The sequence below is a fragment of the Lagopus leucura genome, unplaced genomic scaffold (assembly GCF_019238085.1).
Source record: "Lagopus leucura isolate 7727_CA_CO unplaced genomic scaffold, USGS_WTPT01 Super-Scaffold_100159, whole genome shotgun sequence".
NCBI lineage: Eukaryota > Metazoa > Chordata > Aves > Galliformes > Phasianidae > Lagopus > Lagopus leucura.
In genome coordinates, this window is record NW_024962335.1 from 21,594,301 (window position 1) to 21,610,544 (window position 16,244).

The 16,244-nt window shown below is 36.9% G+C and overlaps 1 protein-coding gene across 2 annotated transcripts in view; it reads left to right on the top strand.

Annotated features, from left to right (window-relative positions):
* The window catches only part of IPO8 (importin 8), a 47,575-nt gene that overhangs the window by 19,906 nt on the left and 11,425 nt on the right, over window positions 1–16,244 (top strand). For both annotated transcript variants that reach the window (XM_042889800.1, XM_042889799.1), the window contains exons 11-21: window positions 294–370; window positions 1,636–1,752; window positions 4,794–4,883; window positions 5,511–5,676; window positions 6,254–6,414; window positions 6,858–6,983; window positions 8,747–8,813; window positions 9,352–9,477; window positions 9,967–10,064; window positions 11,124–11,219; window positions 12,157–12,377. In XM_042889800.1, the coding sequence (XP_042745734.1) occupies window positions 294–370; window positions 1,636–1,752; window positions 4,794–4,883; window positions 5,511–5,676; window positions 6,254–6,414; window positions 6,858–6,983; window positions 8,747–8,813; window positions 9,352–9,477; window positions 9,967–10,064; window positions 11,124–11,219; window positions 12,157–12,377 (1,345 nt within the window). The remainder of the gene's footprint in view (window positions 1–293; window positions 371–1,635; window positions 1,753–4,793; window positions 4,884–5,510; window positions 5,677–6,253; window positions 6,415–6,857; window positions 6,984–8,746; window positions 8,814–9,351; window positions 9,478–9,966; window positions 10,065–11,123; window positions 11,220–12,156; window positions 12,378–16,244) is intronic.

Sequence of the window (16,244 nt, forward strand, 5' to 3'; positions counted from 1 at the left end):
AAAAAAAAAAAGAGAGAGCAACAACCAGCAAATATAAAACAATTTTTCATCCATTAAATACATGATCTCAAAAGAACTAATGAGTAAATCATTCGGTCTTGATAAAGGGAGTGATGAGTGGTCAGTAGATTAGGAAGTCAAGAAGTAAATACTTTTGTGGGTGATGTGAGCTTGAGTCTGACTCTTCAAATGTTAATTGAAGACAGTCGTGTCCAACAAGCTTCAGTTGGTTTATCAGCATTCTATGATGTTATAATCAGAAAGTGAGTTTATTAATTTATCTTTAATGTTAGATGTATTTGAGGATTATGCATCCACAACAACAGCAGCACAGAATCTCCTTTATACAGCAGCAAAGAAGAGGAAAGAGGTATGGAACTTTTTTTTTTTTCTAATTTTTGCTTGAACTTTCTTTAAAAATGTTATTTTCCCTTACATTTGAAGATGTTACAGGAAGCGTCTCAAAATAATTTACTTGCTAATATGTGGCCAAACTCATTCCTGGCTGAATGCCATCAATTTGGGGAGAATTAAAATATGTAAGTATAAATAAATGAGTGGTTTCCTCTTACAGCTCTGAAATTAACATGCCCAATAAAACAAATTGGAGTAGATGTAGTAATAGCTTCCCATGTTTATGAACAGGATCTGCCATGGCTCTTCAGAGATTCTCAAAGTGTAGCAGCAGCACAAGTGAATCTAATACTTGTTAATTTTCACTGATGCAATTTAAAGTCCTGTTGACAACAGTGAAATTAGGAAGAATGAAATGAATTTCATGGAGCTGATCTTTAAATGAGAACATAACTTTTCTATAGATCCTTTTATATTTACAGTGATATATGCTAAAAGAAAAATCATTCAGCCTAGCCCTGCAAACCATATCGTTCAGAATACTGACTTCTCTGGCAACCATTTTCACGTGCCATAAACATGGAGGTCGATTTCTTCCTGAATTTTCAGAAAAGACCATAGTCTTTGTATCAGGTGAAATAGCCTGTGACCTTTCAATTTCTTTATTGTTAAAGCAGTCTGTGTCTGCTGACCTTCTCTATTTCATAATTTGTACTCAAATTGTCAAAACGTCATTTCTGAAAAGCATGTAATGCCGGAGGAGACCACAGTAAGCAATTTGTTTTGCCAAGAAACCTTTCCAAATCTAGCTGACTTTGCAAGTTGTTGCCAAGATTGACAGATTAAAATAAATCTGAGGTTTTAATCAAAGCTGCTCTTGAATATGTTTGTGTTCATACATACATGTACGTGCACACATGCCTTTATACACGTAGTGGGCTAACCAAATGGGAAGTTCAGGGGGAAAAAATAAATCTGTTTGAACCTCTTGTCTTTTCCTCACCTTTCCTGGTTTGCCTCAGAACAACAAAAATACCATAATCACTGTCACTAATATGAAATTTCAGGGAGATGAATTCAGTTTTGTAAAGCTTGAAGGAAAAGTTGGAAAAGGAATTTTTTAAATCTGGGAAGATGGTCCGCGTAGTACCTCCCAATTGCTTTGGGATGAGATTTCTACTTACAAAAGTCATGTGATTTTTTAAACTTAATGCTTCAAAAATAATTTGATTTGGATACTTCACTGACAAAAGGAGATTCCGTGCTTTTTGTCGTACGCAGGTATTGCCAAAAATGATGGCATATTGCTACCAGATTCTGACAGAGCCAAACATTGATCCGAGGAAGAAAGATGGAGCTTTGCATGTGATAGGATCCTTAGCAGATATTTTACTGAAAGTAAGTGGGTAAATAAGTAAAATATGTTTATGTTTGTAGTTCTTTTTGTAATTCCATTTTTCCAATAAAATTTATTAGCTTATTAAAGTCTGGCTAGCCCACAACTGTATTTTTGGAATCAGTAGAAAGACTGCAATGTGCAGTAAGATTCTGAGGGTTTGTTCCTTTAAAAATATTTATGTTCTTTGCTGGTTTTATGTATTCCCATTTTATATGCTGATTTTTGTTCTCAAGTTTCTCCAAAGCTCTCTTTGTTTCCTGCTGAACCATCCCTTGGTCTTCTCATGCTTTACTAGTAAAATGGAAGGGTGTTAAGAAAAACAAACATGCATTCCATCAATAACATTGCTTATTATTCTTTAGAAACCCCTCCCAACAGCTTGCACTATTGCGGGCTCCTCCTGGTTCCAGAAAAATGTTTGCTTAGCATGTTGTAGGAATGTTTTGTCTAGTTTACAGCCTTTGTACCCTACAATGCGTAACTTCAAGATGTATGTCACCATCTATCTGGGAGTTTTCCAAATCAGTGGAAAGTGGAAATAAGAATTTCTGTCCTTCATTTTTTATACACAATATCTTCACAATTTCAGTTTTTCTTTGATGTTTGAATACACATTTGACCTATCCTATTACTGGCCAGTGTAGTAGTAGTAGTAGTAGTTAGAATTTCTCTTATGTTTCTGTAGGCTGTGGGGTCCAAGTACACTCTCTTTCCACCTCAAAAGTAACTGCCAAAAAGTTATCACTTTCAGAATGAGAATGGAGGCTCGAAGCGTCTTTTTAAATTATGTAAAAAATTATTTTATGTGAGTTATCTCTCTATGCAGTAGGCTTCTTCATACAAAGCCTTGAAAGGCTAAAGGCTGAGTGCTGCACTTGGGTCGTAACAACCCCAGTGCAGCGGTACAGTGCTAGGGGGGAAGTGGCTGGAAGGGTGCCCAGGAGAAAAGAGGGATGCTGGTTGACGACTAGTTGAACGTGAGCTGGCCATGTGCCCAGGTGGCCAAGGAGGCCAATGGTATCCTGGTCTGCAGCAGAAATAGTGGAGCCAACAGAGTGAGGAACCCACTGTGTTTGGTGTATTTGTCCCTCTGTATTTGGTGCCAGTGAGACTGCAGCTCGAATACTAAGATATTTGAGTATCTCCAAGAAAGATACTGATTTGCTGGAATGCATTTAGAGAAGAGCAGTGAAGCTGGTGAAGGGACTAGAAAACGAGTTACAAGGGGTGACTGAGAGAACTGGCACCATTTAGAGGAGGCTGAGGAGGGAGACCTGTTACTCTCTACAGCCATCTGAAAGGAGGTTGTAGCAAGATGAAGATCAGTCTCTTTTCTCAGGTAACTAGCAATAGGGCATGGAAATGGCCTCAAGTCCACCAGGGGAGGTTTAGGTTGGATACCAGGAAGAATTTCTTCACAGAAAGGATGGTGAGGCATTGGAACAGACTGCCCAGGGAGGTATTTAAAAGATGTGTATGTGACACTTAGAGCCATGGTTTAGTAGTGGACTTGGTAGTGTCAGGTGGCTGGTAGGCCTTCATCCTAGTGGTGTTTTCCAACCTAAATGATTCTCTTATTCATGTTACAAGGAACAGTTCACCGACGTACTTTCTCTGTATATTTTTTAACCACTGTACCAATACATGATATGAAACTGAAATCCTGAAACATCAGTAACTTTTGGAAATTTTTTTTAGATATATTGGATTACAAGTGCCATGGTTCATGTTGGAGTATAACAAAGAATAGAATATTCTTTATGTTGTGAGGAGTCTTTCATACTGAATGGAGTTTCATTTATCTTTGTCCTGAGAAAAAAGAAATTTATTCCACTATACTGCTACTATCTGAATTTTCTGTCTTGAAACCTAAGGTTATATTTTATAAAAGAGTAGTAATCCCCAAAGTTGCCGTCTTCTCTCTATTCTGAATTTTTTGTTTGGGATTTGGCAGATGAAAAAATTCCATGAGCCATTTCTACATAAAATACTTTCTTGTAAGTGTCTTTTGCCTGGAGAGCCACCTGAGACACTGATCAAAAGTTGCTTGAAGACACAATGACTGGCTTATCTACCTTGTTTTCCACATACTCTCCATTTAAGTGCGTGCAAACCTCTGATGTGTACAAAAGGAAAAATTCTTTTCCCTTCTTCGTATTTTTTTTTTTCCCTCTTCCCAGTTCTTCATCTGCCTCTCTTAAGGTTTGGGAATCTGCATGGGGAAAAATTGATGTAGGAATTAGTGAAGTAGAAGTATGATCACTTAAGATACATTCGGTATTGCATATTTGCTTTCACCTCTTCCTAGCCACTTATTTGTTCCTTTACATGGTGGCACAGTCCCTGGTATGATTATTATTTTTTTTTCCTCATATATTGGGTCAGTATGTGCTAGGAAAGTCCCCAGTCTCCATGCAGCTGGTTCTGGCATTCTGTGAATTCTTGGAATTTGCCAAATTTGGAATATTGAAAAATGGTTTCAACTGCTTATCCACATCCAGACAAAGAAATTGCTATCATAAAGGAATTCTTTTTCCATCAATAACAATATTGAAAGCAATATTTTTGAATATGTAAAAATATGTGAGCTGTTGTGATGTGTAAAATAATTAGCTGTAATGCTTATAGTAATGGCAGGTCATTTGAATCTCAGATCTGTGTCACACTAAATTTCAGTTTATCTTAAGCTGTGTATGCGCTCTGTTCTAGGAATACTCAAAGCACTGGGTTCTTCATCCTAATTAATTTTTAAGAATAAAAATGAGCTGGAAACAGTGCTTCAGAGAAAATGAAAATTCCTGGTTTAGTGTTATAAAAAGTAACGTAGAGTTGATTATTATATGAACAGATTTTTTACTTACCTGGTTTTCAACTTGAGGTTTGTTCAGTTAAAGTTACAAGATCCATACCTCTTCATATGTATTTTGTAGACAAATCATTCTATTTTTCAAGATATCAAGATATTTAAAATGATTTTCTGACTTAAGTTGAATATATGAAATGAGTGGTCTCCAAAATTTGTTTTTCTTTTCACCAACAGAAGAGTGTATTCAAGGATCAAATGGAGCTGATGTTACAGAATCATGTATTTCCACTGTTCATGTCTAACCTGGGGTACCTCAGAGCTAGAGTAAGTTCACCAGTTAAGTCATCTTTAGTATTTGCTGTGTTTCTTTCCTTTGAGTTTAACTTCATTCTGAGTGTCAGTGAAAGAAGTAAAGCAAATATATTGTAAAAATTCAAATAGCTCTCTTGTACATTAATTTTTCAACATTTTAACTTAGAAATTGAACAGTCAGTTAATTGAATTGTAGGAAGGTCTCTTACATTGTTGTTTACACCCTCGGTCAAACTGAAGAATTTGAGCAGTGATTGTGACTGTTTTGTGATTATTTTTCATTAGTATCTCAGTAACTACAGTTGCTGGATACTTGTGAAGAATAGGTAGAATTTTCACAGAGTTTTGGGTATAGCTTGAACAAAATCCACAAGTGCCTGTGAGTCATAAACAGATGGTTAATTTTCTTTTGTTTATTTTCTGGTATTTTTCTTCAGAAGGACCAGAACTGTAAATGCTAATATTGTGCCCACTGGATTTATTGGATTTTGGGGAAGGAAAGTAAAGAACTGGCTTGTCTACCTTGTAGACTGACTGTACCTTTTTACTGACTGTAAAAACAGTTATGCGTTACCGTATGAATACATTGCAATCAAGAGAAAAGTAGTCCCTAACTTGCCTTTGCTTTTTTTCATGCAGTCCTGTTGGGTACTTCATTCATTCAGTGCTTTGAATTTTCACAATGAGCTGAACTTGAGGAATGCAGTAGAGCTGGCAAAGAAGAGCCTGATTGATGATAAAGAAATGCCTGTCAAGGTAGAAGCTGCCATAGCTCTTCAGATGTTAATAAGCCACCAGGAGCAAGGTAGGCTGCAGTGATTCATCAATTGTACGTACTGATTTATTTCTCTATTTATTTTTGTAGACGACGATAAGATTTGTGCAGATTTATCTAAACATTTTTACCATTTAAAGACACAGATTTTGGAACATTTCATCATGTTCTGACAGCTTCACTTATTCATTAGCTGCTGTATACAGCCCAGAATTCTAATGCAAGTTTTTACGTTGGGTTTCTGCATCAAAATCAGTATCAGAGTATTTCACTTGATTAAATAGTATCCATCTTTCATTTTCTTTCATGAGGTGAAGTGGCGTGTATTTTAGAATGAGCGCTTCCTGTGTGTAAGGGCATGTATTCCTTTGAAACAGTGGATGTTTTTTGTAGATGGCTGTACTATGTGCAGTCTATGTACTCCGTTAGTCTGCTGGTTATGTGCTGTATCAGTGCTTTGGGTGGGACTTCTTGGTTTTGTTTGTGTATGTGTAAATTTTAATCCTTTTAAAATTACTTCATTGGAGAGCAGTCAATTACCTAGCAGTTTTGAGTATATTTGTGTTTAAGGTTAACTGATTTCATTTAATTTTAACTTTTTTTTAAGCTAAGGAATACGTGAAGCCATATGTAAGACCAGTTATGCAAGAGCTCTTGCACATTGTTAGAGAGACAGAAAACGATGATCTTACAAATGTAATCCAGAAGATGATCTGTGAGTACAGTCAGGAAGTAGCTACCATCGCTGTTGACATGACACAACACCTGGTAAGAGACAGTACTAAAGTTACTGCCCGATCACAAGTGTATGCCTGGCTTTGTAAACTTCTTATTAACTTGGTTTGAAGTGCACACTGTTTAAAATAATCCCTGTGAAGGCCCACCTATAGTATTCACCACAGTTTGTATTTCAGTCTGAAGCACCTTTAAAACCTTTTCAGAGGCTTTCAGAGATGCTGAATTTTGCCCTTTGTTTTAACTAGTCAAGTTTTGACTATTTAACATTTGAAATGTTATCAAATGACCAGACTTCTCAAAAAAAAATTCATTTTCTATATTCATTTTTCAAAACTAAGAAGCGTATTTTTCAATACTGACAGCTCTTACAGACAGGGCACTGATGGTTTTGCCTTAGCTATCTTGTTTCTACATGAAAAATGAAGAATGTGAGTTGTCTTTTGATTGTCAAATTGGTTGTTTTTCTTTCATAGGCTGAAATATTTGGTAAAGTACTTCAGAGTGAGGAATATGAGGAAGTGGAGGACAAAACAGTTATGGCCATGGGTATCTTGCACACTATTGACACTATCCTAACAGTTGTGGAAGATCACAAGGAGGTGAGATTTCCTCTTCTATGTCTGCTGTTCTTCATGCCTTTCAATTCATAACAACAAGCACTTTTGTGGATGTGTTGCATCACTTGATGCACATGAATGAACATTTACTATAGCAGGATGGTGAATTAGTACCAAGTGGCCTCTGAGAAATTTGAATTTAAAGCCTAGTTTATTTATGTTTTCTTAATTTTTCAGCTTTGCTCTCAAGCTTACAGGGAATTTATATCCTGAGTGTAAAATCTTCAGCCCTTATTCTGGTAAATACTTCATTGGATAGTTATTACAGAGTGTTAAATGGTCATTAGGATGTAATATTTTGCATGTGGGTAACGTTTTGCTAATGGTGACTCATTTTGTTATTCACCTAGCAATTTCTTGGATAGGATTTCTAGGAATTGGTCTTTTTGGTGGTACAAGTCTACATTTCACATATTCAGAGAAAAAAGGGATTGTTTCTGCTTGTAGCTGGCCGAGGTAGGAAGGACTTCAGTGACTGGCAAGAGAGACAGAGTCTGTCAGTATCTGAGCCCAACTGACAAAAAGCACAAAAGTGCTTTGTCCTAGTTTGGTCTGCTTCTTTCAAGTTACAATGAGAAAGTTTTATTGCCAATGTGAAATCCGACTATGAAGCTTCTAATTTTAAAAATTCATTCATATTTTTTGTGTGACCATTGTGTTCCTTTGGATTTGAACACATCTTTCATTCCTTTACAAGAGCCCCTTGCATCTTTTGAAAGCTAGAATGAAATCTGGTAGCTAAACTGAACATCAGGAGAGGTCATCTGAAACGGATGTTCTGGTTTTAGCCTAGGAAAACCTTTGGGGTTTCAGCTTAGCAGCTTGTTTTTCTGCTATATGAAGAGCCAACTAAAATACTGTGCAGAGGGCTCTCCTCAGGATCTCAAATCATTTTAGAAGCAATATAAATGATATGCAAATGATAAATGAAGCTGAAAACTCCTTAGAAATTCCTTTCCCGTTTATATTAACTATACAGAGAGCTTAGAGGATGATCAGCTCTAAGCCATGTGTCTGAATCAGTCGCCTGAAGGTATGTGGATGAATCTGTGATCACATGCTTAAGCCCTTTGCTGGAAGGAAATGCAGGAAGCCTGACATCTGCAAGATTTCATGTTTAATGAATGACTAGTGGCAATACCATGAGATGCCTATACTGGAGGTTTCACTTAGGCTTGCAATGTGGCTTTATCATTCTCCTAATTTGATTTCATTCATAAAAGTAGTGTCTCTCTCCAACATGAGAAAGCTGAATAAGTTCTCCTCTCAGTTTGAAACTGCCCACTCCAGCAGATAGCTACATAATAGCTTTTGTCTGGCTTCAATGCAGTTTTATTCTCCCAAATTCTGCGTGTTTCCCTTTTGTCAAGCCTGGTCTTATGGGAAGCTCTCCATAGATCTTAAGCAAAAGCATCACTTCCTTTCTTTTTTTTCAACCCATTCTTCTTCAAAGGAAGAATTTGGACTGGGGCCTTATTACCTCAGTCTGAGTACAGGGTTTGCCTCTTTACATTATATGCAGGGAAGGACAACAGGCACAGTTTCTAACAGGATCTGCAGAATAATTTTTAAGTTAAAATTCTTATAGTAAAGAAAAATGCCGTGACAAGCTTTAAAGTAATGCTGCTTATTGAAAAACTGAGTACTCACACCAATGAGACTTTACTTCACCATCATGTGATCGTTATTAAATTACTGTCTTTGCAGATTTTTAAATAAAATCCTTTTTTTTTTTTTAATTTCAGATAACTCAACAGCTGGAGAGCATTTGTTTGCAGATCATCGGCCTTGTTTTGCAGAAGCACGTTATAGGTATTTTTTGGAGCTAATTTTTAGAAAAAGATTATAGTTTTTTACATGAAAAAAATCTTTCATTATTACAAACAATACTGTCATCCTGGACAGAACTTCATCTTTGTTTATTTGCTTCTTTAACACACAAAACCAGAAGATGCAGTGCTCATTCCAGTTCCTAGCTAATTGTGTTAAAAGGCAAAGTCTACAATTACTATTTTATGAGGGGGAAATTAAAAAAAAAAAAAAAAAAAAAAAAAAAGTAGATTAAGAAAGTAAAAATGTTTTGCAGTAAGTCAAAGCAATGTCTTTGATGCATTGCTGATACATTTTCCCAGTGTGTTTTTATAATGAGAAGCAGTGCTTATTGTTGAAGCTACAGCCAACGTAATGCTTGTCCAAAAGCGTCTTTTCCAATTTGTATTATTTATTTCCATATTGACATAGTTACTAATTGCTGTCTTCCAATAGTTATGTGACGCTTTGGTTTTGAGATATTTACAAGAGAGACTCTTTTTTTACTGGTTGTTGTTTACAAAATGTTTCTCCTTTCCAGAGTTTTACGAAGAAATTCTTTCCTTGGCATACAGCTTGACGTGCCAGATGATTTCACCTCAAATGTGGCAGCTTTTAGGTGTTCTCTATGAGGTTTTCCAGCAGGATTGCTTTGAATACTTTGCAGGTATTTCCACTTCCATTCTGTTGATGTTTCAAGTGTTTGGGAATTCATCTCCAGAACCTGCCTCACAAAGGTTGCTTCCATGTAGTATCTGGGTGTAAAGTGATCGGGTGCTTGAGTTGTGCCCTGACCATCTGTGTAGTGTAGGAGTATAACAGGAGCATATCTAGCTCGAGAAGTGTGTTCCAATCTGTCAGTATGATCGGTTATTGTAGGAGGTCCTGATAAAAGAAAGCTGAAATGTAGTTAAAGGGAAACTACAAATTGGTAAATTAAAATGTAGTTCTATTCTATTTCTTCTCCTGAGAATGCCTTCTGCATTGTGCACTTCACGAAGAATTCTACTAGAGTAGACTTTAGCAATATTTGAATTTCCAACCATGTCCAGGAGTCTGGATTAATGAATCCAATTAAAGGATTGCAGCCTCATCGGTTAGCAGTTTCATTGATTAGTCTGTAATTTCTTTTTTTTTCGCTCTTCCTCCTCTGCAGATATGATGCCTCTCTTGCATAATTACGTGACCATTGACACTGATACTTTACTGTCTAATCCAAAGCATTTAGAAATCATTTACGCTATGTGTAAAAAGGTAAGGCTTCTGATTCTTACTTTTGTGCTAATCACTGGTACTTAATTATCAGATTAAAAGTGATCCGAACATGCCAGGTAGTGGCCAGCCATTTTGGAGTGAAATGAAGCTTGGTCTCGTCTCAGTTCTGAGTAGCCATAGCAGCTTCAAACTTTTAAGTGAAACACTTCAAAAAAAAAAGGTACCAAAAAACAACCAATGTGCACAAACATGTGTGGGAGAAAGTTGCTGTGCTGTTGTTTGTGTTGGCACTCTTCTATGAACAGCTATTTTGGTAAAGAGAGGAATTAATGAAGTCTGATTTCCTTTGGTTGTGTATCTTGTGATTGGATTCTTTTGTTGTCAGCTAGGATATGAACTCATTTGAAGTTCTTTATACATTTTCTTTTTTCCCTTTTATACTCCTTCTGTTCTGCTTAATGAAGTATGAGATCATGCTGCAGTTTTTTTTCTCATTTAGGGCATTATAAAGTGTTAGAAGCACAGATAGGTGCTTATAAGCATCTATCCACTTGTTCATTTTGAAGAGATTCGTGGGGATTTAACATGATTGAGAATTCTGCTGCCCTGTCAGGTTTGATTGACACTGTCCATAGGGTTTAAACATACTGGGAAAAAAGTTTCATGCATATGCACATGTACAGAGAGAGATTATACACGTCTTGTTTTTAATCTGAAATTAGCCTAGAGATAAGTCCTCACTTTGCCAGGCTGTTTATCTGCCACTGCCTATTAGAATGGAAGTCACAAAGAAATAGAGCATGGTGAACATCAATGAATCTTACAAATAATATTTCCTTAAAAAAGGAAAAAATAAAGGACGTATAAATATTACTGAAGTGAGTAAGAAGCAACAACGATTTCTTCTAAATTCTAGCCATTAGCCACCTATCTTCATTGATGTCCTGTAGAGATGAGATTTGTCATTCTTGATTTGTCGTAAAATACAACATGAAGATACATACATGCCATTTAGAGGTTTGATTTATGCACGTGCGAAAGCATTCATAGTTGACAGTGATTAATACCAATAAACTAAATTGCCATTGTGATTGCTAGGTATTGACAGGAGATGCAGGAGAAGATGCAGAGTGCCATGCAGCCAAGCTCCTAGAAGTAATTGTTCTTCAGTGCAAAGGACGGGGTATTGACCAGGTGATGCATGTCTAACACATTCTCTCTTTTGCACATTTCCAGTGCTATGTGTATAATTCCTGTGAAAAGCAATTGGAATCAGAGAATTTTAGGGAGAAGTAATACGTAGGAATGGGGAGAAATACAGAAAAGTGTAAATAAGCTCATGGGAGTTTGTACATGAAGATATTTAAGCATGACCAGAGTATGATTGTAAACTGAATGGTAAAGGCATAGTATGATGTGCATGATTGCCTTCTTTATTTTATTTTTAAATAGAATCTGAAAGGGATTCAAGTGAATTGTGTGCATTTACACTGAAGTAACAGTGTGGTGGAAGACTGGACTGAGCACAACTCTGAATTTAAACTGGTGTAATCTGGACTGAAACTCACAAACCGAAACATTCATAATGCTTCTTTAACTAACATACAGTGTAAACCTACGCATTGAAATATATGTAGATTTTTATTTCATTGTGTAGAGCTACGTGCACGCTCACTTTTTCAACCCTCACTTGTTTCAGACTTCTGTAAGAAATCTAACATCACATTGCATTTATTAGGAAACACTTTTTTTTTCTTGCAGATTTAGGTCATTTCAGTTTCTAACGCCTGCTAATTTTTAAATTGTTGGATATCTCTGTCCTCAGTTTCTTTTCATAACCTTTTATTCACACTAAAATTCTTCCAAATGACTCCAAATATTCTCCTCTGCTCCGAAAATAACGTTGGCAATTTTTAACTCATAGAACGGTTGTTTTTGAGAAGATCTGTAAGCATACAATCAGAGGCTTAAAATGCTTTTGTATTAGGAAACGAATCTTATGCATTCTTAAGATATACCTGGACTTCGTTTAGCCCTGGAGGTCAGTTCAGATAAATGTGTTTAAAGCTTTTTAATATCTGGCAACATGTGCCATACCTGATCTTTTTTCCCTATTTCTTTCCATTCCCAGTGCATTCCACTCTTTGTGGAGGCCGTTCTGGAGCGGTTGACAAGAGGAGTTAAAACAAGCGAGCTTCGTACCATGTGTCTTCAGGTTGCCATAGCTGCACTCTATTACAATCCTGACCTACTTTTGCACACCTTAGAGAACATCAGATTTCCACACAACCCTGAGCCCATCACTGCACAGTTCATAAACCAGTGGATGAATGACACAGACTGTTTTCTTGGGCAAGTATTGTCTGTTTGTATTTTAAAAGTCCTTGATTCTGACTTGTTCTCTTCTCATCCTTAGTCATGTAGGTGCAAGAGATCTCATTCCCTGTCTGTTCTAAATAACATTTATCCACACCAGGTCTAGTTACTATATTACTAACATAGGGGTCCTATGTATATTTATTTTTTCTTGGTCTTTTGAGTTATATGAGCGTATTCAATTTTCTGTATTGAATTGCAACAATACAAGAGTACAATGCAAATTCTATTTCAGGATTCTTTAAGTTTCTTGAGTATAAACTGTCAGACTTGGTATTAACAAGAATTCAGACTAGAAATTAGGAAAAAAAAAATCTTCAGTGTGAAAATAAAACACTGGAACAGGCTTCTTAATTAAGTGATTGATGCCTCACGCCTGTCAGTGTTCAAGAAACATTGGACAGTGCCCTCCTCAGTATGCTTTAACAATTGGTTAGCCAGGAAGTGGTTGAGCAGTTGGACTAGATGATCTTTGAAGGTCTGTTCCTCTTCCCCTCCATGTTCAAGTGCAGAACAGGTAAATGTGAGAAAAAAGAGAAAAAAAAAACCCACCCTTCTTCATTGTAACAAAAGCAGTGTATATTATCACAAACATTCAGACCTTTTCTGTTGCTAAGCATAAGAAGTGTCTACAGCACATCCTGTATCTTAACATAAATACACACATCGTCATTTAGACATTTAGAGGGGTTGCTTGTGTTGATGACAAAGTAGGCATAAAGTACCCAGTCCTTCATTTCTTTTCTAGCACCACTGGCTGAGAAATGACATCTTTAAGTCTGTCTCTCCTGCATCTTTTGGTAATATTACCATTAATTTTTAAATTACTTTTGAGGCTGCTGGCTTTAGAAAAGTACGAGACTTTTACTATCAGGATTTCCATGCACTCATTTTTTATGGCTGAAGAAAATTCCTTGATATTCAGCTCCTTATGTTGTCATTTTTTCTTGTTTTGTACCAAATGCTGAAAGCACACAGAGGCAGTATGAAAGCAGATATTCCCTATAGGTGGTAAACTTGTCATTCCTTTTTAAAAGAAATAAAAATGAAAGGGATTTATAGCTTTAAACAGTTCATCCAGTGAGAAGCCAGTGAGATCCAGAGGAGAAAAATACTGTTGAGCTGAATACTTTCCAACTTCAAGTACTTCTGTATGCTACAGCTTAACTTTCAGTTCTTTTGTGTTGCTTTTCAAAAAGCATTAGCTTCTGCAACTACTGTTCAACTAAATTCGTTTTCAGAGACAAAAGTTGGCAAAGCCTATAAAATGAAACGCAAGGGATTATCATGCTAGATTCTGCTCAGACTATGAACTTGAATGGCAGCTGAAGATCGAAATGTATCTCTTTGATGCATTGCTACCAGCAGTGAAATAAATATCTGTAATGTCGCTTAAATCTAAGAATTAGGTTTCCTTCAGTGCTGCCTCCTCAGTGGGTGGATTCCAGGCATAGGGCTTTTGCTGTAGTACTGCTTGTCTGGCACTGTGGTGTGATACAAGTGACTCCTCCCTTTCTCCCTGAAGAACAGGACTGCTTCCAGAAGGCCATTTGATTTTAATGAGGGTTATAAGGGTCATCATCTGAAGAGGCTTAACTGAACAGGAATAGTTAGTTGCAAACAAAATCTGGCTTCCTTGCTACCCTTCCTTGGGCCTTATTTTTGTCAGTGAAGACACTAATGGGCGCCCTCTCTTGTACAGTTCTTCCTTCCAGCTGTCATTCAGTGTTGTTTCAGTTTAGAATTGGGTTGCTTTCCAGTAAGAAGCAGTTTCAGGCTTAAATTCGAGTCAGTTGCTGTGATCACAGATTGTGGAGAAACAGGAGAAGAACGAAGTAGATCCACCTCCAGGTATGAATCTCACTGCTATTTCTTCATCAGCCCTGCTGACAGTCTGTGATTTACTGGTTGGTAACAGCGTCTCTTTGTGATACTCACACCACATGACTCTCGTGTCCCTTTGTCCTTCTCCTCCCCTAAGTTCCTAGTGCCCATAGATCCTGCTCTGCCCAGGGGTATGAAAGGCAGTGGGGTTCTGTGTGTGTGTATGTTCTCATGCTGGAGCCAGTGATGTTTGCCAAAGTATGCAGTATTTCTTCAGCAGTACTTGTGAACTCCTGGAATGGAATCCATGGGAATAATACATCATGCTGTGGAGGAAGACATTTAGGTTCTGATAAGTAACTGCTCTCCCATGTTATTAAAAATATGGAAACTGTTTAAAACTGTTTAGAAATTTAAAATGTTAAAAATAATCAAGGCAAGGAGATCTCAGAACTCATTGCAAGACTGCATAAATCTGTATGTCATTGTGGATATTACACATCTGTGAATGTGTGCCCACATACCCTAGTATACAGTTTTTATTTGTATCTGAATATGTTTTCTATGAGTACTTCAAATTGATGAAGGGCAAGGGACTGAAAAAACATTTATCAAAATGTGTTCCTTGCTGCTTTACACCTTTTCCCTGTCAGCCTGAAATTTGGGTGAGATTTCTGCATTTCTTATGCTTATTCTTACACTAAAAATCCTTCTGTGGCAACTGGGGTGAGAGGAAAGTGTAACTTGTTTTAAAAAATGAATAGGTATTTTTATCTATCTATCTATCTATTTAGTTAGTTAGTTAGACTAGGAGGATTTATTTGACAGGAGTTAAGATCATTAGAAATCCTAGTGTATAACATCCTAATCTTCTATAAGTCAAAGAAGGATGGTTCCAACTTTGCAACTGGCTAATTACTTGCAGTTTGTCCAGGATACAGATGAATGTAATGGAAAGCAAGTAGATCCTCACATAAAAGGAGCACAATAAACCAGTAAGGGAAAGGTAGGCTTAGTGATTTCCCTCTGAAACACTTTCAATACAGTTTAAACTACAAACGATCTTTTTTTTTAATCTTGTACTGGAGGAAGTGTATTAGCTACAAAAGAAAGCCCACAGAGTATGTTAAAACCAGACCTGCTCAGGAGTTGTGCACTGCACTGCCATGTATGACTCCAAGGACATATGTTTAGCACACCGGGCTTGCTATGTCTGTGAGGCAGCAGAGTGATTGCTAGGGAGGACTACTGAGCCAGTAAGTGCGCATCTCCAAGGACAAAGCAAGGAGGAGAATTGTATCCAGACAGCTTTGTGCAGACACAAGGATACTGAAACCATTCTTTGCTGTTACAAAAATATGTAAATGACATAAAATTCTGCTTCACTTGTTCAGGTCCCGTTGATGTTTGATACAGTGGTGACATTGGAGTGCAGAACTTCAGAATTGTCCTGCTGTTTCTCTGTGCTGACACGTGGAAGAAACAAGTCTCCTTCTGGGTTAGGTTCACTAAGGTGGCTCAATGCCTGGGTGTCCTGCTGAGCCTTCTAATAACATGCTCATTCTAAAGGCATGTGCTCATTCTTACAACTCCTCTGATTAGATGCTTGAAAATGGAGCATGACAAATATAGTGCACTTTCTGGCTATTTGGCTACTTCCTAATAATGATTTCCTTTTAAATAACAGTGTGTGAATCTTCCACTTACATTAGCTGTCCAGAAGAGATAATTTAATATGAAGCTAAGCCACAATTTACTATAATTTTAAAATTATTTTTCCTGTTGTGTTTTGCAAATTTGCATTATATAACAGTAGTTTTCTCAAATGTATTCTAAAAGGTAATTCCATGTGTCATTATCAATTCTGTTGCACGTACAAATGAAAGAAGTCTTATTGCTTCCCCGTGTCAAGATGCAGTTTAGAAGTCTTTCGTATGCATTACAGAGCTTGGATCAAACTTGCATGAAGGTGCTGGCAGAAAGAGAGTGTGGAGAAAGTTCTTTCCTTTTGTACTTGCA